This window comes from Acanthisitta chloris, unplaced genomic scaffold, assembly GCF_000695815.1.
Source record: "Acanthisitta chloris isolate BGI_N310 unplaced genomic scaffold, ASM69581v1 scaffold25561, whole genome shotgun sequence".
Classification (NCBI taxonomy): Eukaryota; Metazoa; Chordata; class Aves; order Passeriformes; family Acanthisittidae; genus Acanthisitta; species Acanthisitta chloris.
The window spans coordinates 16,403-21,967 of record NW_008658051.1 but is presented as its reverse complement, the minus strand read 5'-3'; the positions used below and the strand labels follow the sequence as shown (position 1 = coordinate 21,967).

The 5,565-nt window shown below is 45.0% G+C and overlaps 1 protein-coding gene across 1 annotated transcript; it reads left to right on the top strand.

The window, feature by feature from the left end:
- Positions 1-260: 260 nt before the first annotated feature.
- On the top strand, positions 261-946 carry LOC103811970 (myosin-8-like; the record flags this gene model as incomplete). The annotated part of the gene is made up of 3 exons (XM_009084977.1): positions 261-329; positions 462-557; positions 791-946. Coding segments are annotated over 3 exons (321 nt in total), but the record flags the coding sequence as incomplete, so codon positions are not given.
- Positions 947-5,565: the final 4,619 nt, after the last annotated feature.

Genomic DNA, 5,565 nt, shown 5'->3' with positions numbered 1-5,565 from the left:
AAACCAATTCACTCTCTTTCCTGTTTAACAACCATTGCAGTCTGAGGAAGACAGGAAGAATATCCTCAGGCTGCAGGATCTGGTGGACAAGTTACAAATGAAGGTGAAATCCTACAAGAGACAAGCTGAGGAGGCTGTGAGTATTTGCTTGGAGAAATCACAAGCATTGCTTTCTCTGGGTGTTACACAGGAGCTGTGGAGTTATCATAAATGTGGAAAATGCCAGTGCTCAGCACTTGAGGGGTGGGATAGAGGTTTAGAAACGCAGCGCTGAGGCCGTGAAGGGTGTGCGCAAGTACGAGCGGAGGGTGAAGGAGCTCACCTACCAGGTAAGGCTTCTGGGGGCTGATGTACCCACTTATGGGAAGTACAAGTGTTCACACCTGATTGCCAAGGGGAATTGCTAACTGCCATGGTGGAGAAACCAATTCACTCTCTTTCCTGTTTAACAACCATTGCAGTCTGAGGAAGACAGGAAGAATATCCTCAGGCTGCAGGATCTGGTGGACAAGTTACAAATGAAGGTGAAATCCTACAAGAGACAAGCTGAGGAGGCTGTGAGTATTTGCTTGGAGAAATCACAAGCATTGCTTTCTCTGGGTGTTACACAGGAGCTGTGGAGTTATCATAAATGTGGAAAATGCCAGTGCTCAGCACTTGAGGGGTGGGAGGGTATAGAGGTTTGTGCCTTCCCCCAGGAACCAGCTGCTGCCTCTCAAGGCTTTTGTCCAGGAGGATTTAAACCCCTGTCCTGGGCTCCTCACCACCAACTCCCTCTCTCCCCATACAGGAGGAGCTGTCCAATGTCAACCTCTCCAAGTTCCGCAAGATCCAGCCCGAGCTTGAGGAAGCTGAGGAGAGAGCTGACATTGCAGAGTCACAGGTCAACAAGCTCCGAGTGAAGAGCCGTGAGTTTCACAGCAAGAAGATAGCAGAGGAAGAGTGAGGCTGTCACGAAGCAGCAAAGTGACCTGGGGGATGCACAAAATGTGAACCCTCTGTCACTTCCTTCTGCATTAAGTGTTTCTAATGTGTCAATGCATAGAGAATAAAGTCTGTAGATTGCTCTGCACACACAGCTGCTTTTGGTTGTTACAATTCAATTCTGCAGTTGTCTAAGTATTGGTTGTTTTCAAGCCATTCATTTTCAGGAATAAGCTCCTGAAATTAATTTCTTTCCTGGAGCAAGATCCAGAAACTCCAGTACTCTGACTACTAGGACAGTTAAAGGCATGTGAGCAAACAGAATTGTTTGCACTGCGTTACAGAGTTTCCCCATGATGGAATTGTGAGTGAGAGTTAGAATAAATAAATCTCTATAAGGAGAGACATTGCAAACCTACATTTTACACGTTTGCAAGGACATAGGAAGAGGAACTGGCTTATATTTTCCAAAACTGACCTTGAGAACAAGTCTGGTAACTTGACACCATAAAGAAATCTCCAAGACTGACACCAGGAGAATACAGAGACTCTCTAAGCAAGTTGGCTCCACACTGCCCACCAGTGCTTGCTGCCTGCCTTCTGCAGCAAGGGAGGAGCTGTGTTGTGTAAGTGACCTGAGCACTGGCTGGAAAGAAGTACCTGACAATCACTGACTGGGGGAGGTTGCCAGAGTGTACAGCCTTTTGCACCTACCACAGCTGTCAGTGTGTTTGCAGCAACAACATTCAGGATTAGGACATCTTCCTTCTCCCAAACACACTGAGGTTTACACCCAAGTATGGAAGTAGTTTGCTAGGCAGCAGCTAAATATACTTAAGGAAAAGATGATGCCCTCTGTTGACTCCTGTGTCCCTGTAAGTGATGCTCCTGAGAGAGCATCTCGATGTGTGAAGCTGTGAAAGCTGCATCAGTGCCAAGGAGAGCTGGGCAAAGAAGGAAAATCATTGCTCTCCTTTTCCCCTCCCACAGTGTTCTCCCAAGAAACAGGTGGGATTCTTTGTTTCCAGACAAATCCTCTGTTTCCACACCTCAAAAGGGAGCAAAAGGGGTTTGCTTGTTGATATTTCAGCAAAAGGATTTTGTTTGTTGATATTTCTTTAAACAAACAAACCAACTAAGAAACAGCCCCAAAAGGTTAGCTCAAAGTCAGTGAATGCAATCATGGCTCAGGAAGAGCATGGAGATGTATTTCCAGCTCCACGGATATCTTTTTTAACCTGCTGAATGACTAGAAAATACCACAACAACTTTGGGGACAATATGTTGATGCCTAAAATCTTTGTTCCCCTTGGACAATATTACAACAGCTCTGCAAAATGAACAACCTATTCTCACTGTGGAAGAATCTTGAAGCACTTGAAGCTGTTTGGGCTCATCTCTCACCTGTAAGAAATTATCACCTGAACATTTGTTCCTAAGTGCTCAAGTGATGAAAGGGAACCTTGCAGGTTCCTTAAATGGCAACACCTTGAGCTGTTTACCTCCTTCCTGTGTGTAGGAAAGTGTGGGAAGTCCCACACTGCACTGTGCTGACCTGGCCTTGCCATTGGCCATCCTGGAAAGCATAGCTGAAGAATTTTTGGAGTCAGAGTGGAATATTAATGGAAAGGGTAAGAAAACCTAACTTCTCCTTGTGATTTGCTGCATTAGATGGGGGACAGGAGTCACTTTGCATCCACACACTATTTCTGGAGTCAGACTGCTTGTGACCTGAAATGTGCTGATGCTCAGGTAACTGATCTTGGGAAAAACATGGGCCCATAACAGGCATGAAGGAAAATCTCTAAGAGAAGGTTTAAAATAGATGCAGCTGATGAGCTCCACTAGAGCTGCTGTCTCATGCAGACTAGAGTTCTCTGAAGTCTATAAACTTGGGTAGGAAATTGCGTGTCCTGAGCACAAAAGCATCAGGTCTTTATGAGCCTTCTAAGACGTGGAGAAAGGATTTCTGCTCTGAAGACAGACGTTTCTCAGAGGCTTCTTGCTAACAATACTGGATTCAGCTCTCAGTTTTCTAAGTACTTACCTTCCATGTCCTCAGGCCACAGCACCATTGCCTAGACCAAAAGGGCTTTCCTCGCCAGTGAAACAAAAGGAACAGGCCAGAGTGTGAGCAAGAGGAAGGAAGAGAGAAGGAAAGGAGGGAGAGGGAGAGAAGAGGACAAGTGGCATGGGTAGAGAAGGGAGGAAGATATTGAGGGAGATTAAAAAGAGAGCAAGATTGAGAAGGAAAGACTGAAGGGGAAATGAGAAAGATTCAGGAAGGGGAAGGGAAAGACAAATTATAGATGGAAGAAAGAAAGAAAAAGGAAGGAAAGAAGAGAACAATCAAATTAACATCATTTAGCTGTTGGTACCTGACTCTGAACTTCAATTCTGCTGCTGTTTATCACCTGAGTGTTTGTTAGTTACAACATCAGCTCTCTTCAAGTACCTGTGTCACAGTATGACTCGTTGCTGTTCCCAGGTGCAGAATACCTGCATTAGCCAGAGTTGTGATAGGAAAAACAAAGGGATGCAGGAAACTCACTTGGGAGTGACTGTAGCAGCTATACCTACACCAGGAGTGTAGGTATAGCTCACCTCACTGCTCACCTCACTGCTCTGGTGAAACCTGCTGTCCACACTCCCATTTCACACCCACTGCCCTACAATGACTGTCTTGCTGCATAAGAGAGTGCCTGGAGAAACAGATCTGTTTTCTGAATCTCTGCTTTGTCCTGGCACTGCAAGAGGGGCAGGCAGGCTGTGTGTGGTGCCTCCTCACACCCCAGGTCCTGTGGGCAGTGATGGTAAAAACAATGGCTGAAAACACAGCAGGTAGGCACACCTTGGGGAAACAGAAGTAGTGCTGGGGCCTGGTAAAGTGTGGGACACTCCTTGGAGAGCAGAGAGAGCAGGAGCATCCCAAGCCCTACATGAAATGCTATTTTACAAGCTGGTTATTCTTTGAGGTACAGTTTTGTCAACTTGACCTTCATGCAAACAACCATGAAGTACAGAGAAGCGAAGTCACAACTCCAGCCTGTTCACAGCCCTTGACTAAGTGCCCTGCAGAGACATACCTTGGAGAGCAGAGAGAGTGGATTCATACTCTGGGTATGCACGACATCCTACTGCTTTGCAAGCTGGTAATGCTTCCAGATACAGAGTCTAAACGTGATGATCTTCAAGGCAGACACACAATACATGGAGTATTAGAATTTAAGCTAGGCAGGAGGTTTTCCCCATCTTTAAGTTCTCTTGGAAATGTTCAGAATTTCCTCCTCTCTTTGTATTCCAAAGCACTTTTTAATCTTTGTCCCATCCTGAATGACAACTACCTTGGTTAGCCAAAAATCTGGCCTTTGTGAAGAATGGACTATGTCCATGCCTCTACATTGCAATACAGAACCAATGAAGTCACACAAGGAGACACTTAAAGATTAACAAGGAGAAAAAATTGGTTTTCCTAGGGGTGATTAGCAACTGTGGATGAGACCTCATGGAAGTGAGGGGGAAATGTGCATGGAAACATAATACAAATAGCTCCTGATAGTTCTGTGTGACTGCATGCACCTCACTCTGTTGTCAGGTGACATTCTGGGTGTGGAAACTGGTTTTTTGATCCTAAGTAATTTGGGGCAGTTCCCAAGCACAGCTCAGACAAGGATGATGTGCATGTTCCTTCCATTCATGGCATTGAAAAACACACCAAAACCATATGAATTGGCTGCCTAAATTTATGGCACCTGTTATCTGCCAGTGATTTCAACTGCTCAATATATTCTCAGACCTTTTCTGGGGAGATCAGTCACTTTCTCAAAATTACACTATTTAGTAACCCTGACTTCCCTTCAATCCAAATCCTTCTCCATCTTCAACTCATTCTACCACCTGTTGTCTCTCTTTTTGCTGGTTCTATCCACAGCCCATCCAACCTTCTCATCCCACTCACCTGCTCTGTAACAGGATCTCCTCAGCTGCTTTGGCGAGTGATGGAAAGGTCATCCTGAAGGTCATGTCCTCATCCAGGACCCACTCTCCTGTTCTCTTCCATTGGTGCTTCCTGGAAAGATAGGAGGAGCCTAAGTAACTGTGTAACTTTGACATTCACTCAGCACCTGCCCAGGTATATTTTTTACCTTCTTCTCTGTGTCATAGTTAAGTGATGCTGAGACACCTTTGGAGTCCCAGTTGCTCCCTTTCCGCTCTTGTTTCTGAAGGACAGAAATGTAAAACAATGTACATACTTAGGTGGCAAACTGTGAGGTACCATTAAGCTATACCATAAATGCATTGAAAAATTGAACCTTGGAGCAGTTTCAAGGGAGTACAATTAGGACACAGAAAGATCTTCACAGTCCCTCCATTCTCTAGTGCATGGACAGGGCAGTGTTCACAATAAGTTCTAGCCCCAGAAATGCTACCTTAGCTTTGCCGTGACCAGTGACACAAAGAGTCAAAATTGCCCTGTAAACATTCTGTCTCTCCCTAAATATCTTCAAGTTTTTGGTGGTTCTTTTTATCAATCAGGTGAACAGAACATTTTCCTCAAAACTCAGTTAATACCTCCAATCTTATCTCATGCTCATTATGGGAATTTCAAGCTACATAGCACTACACCACCACTTTGGGCTA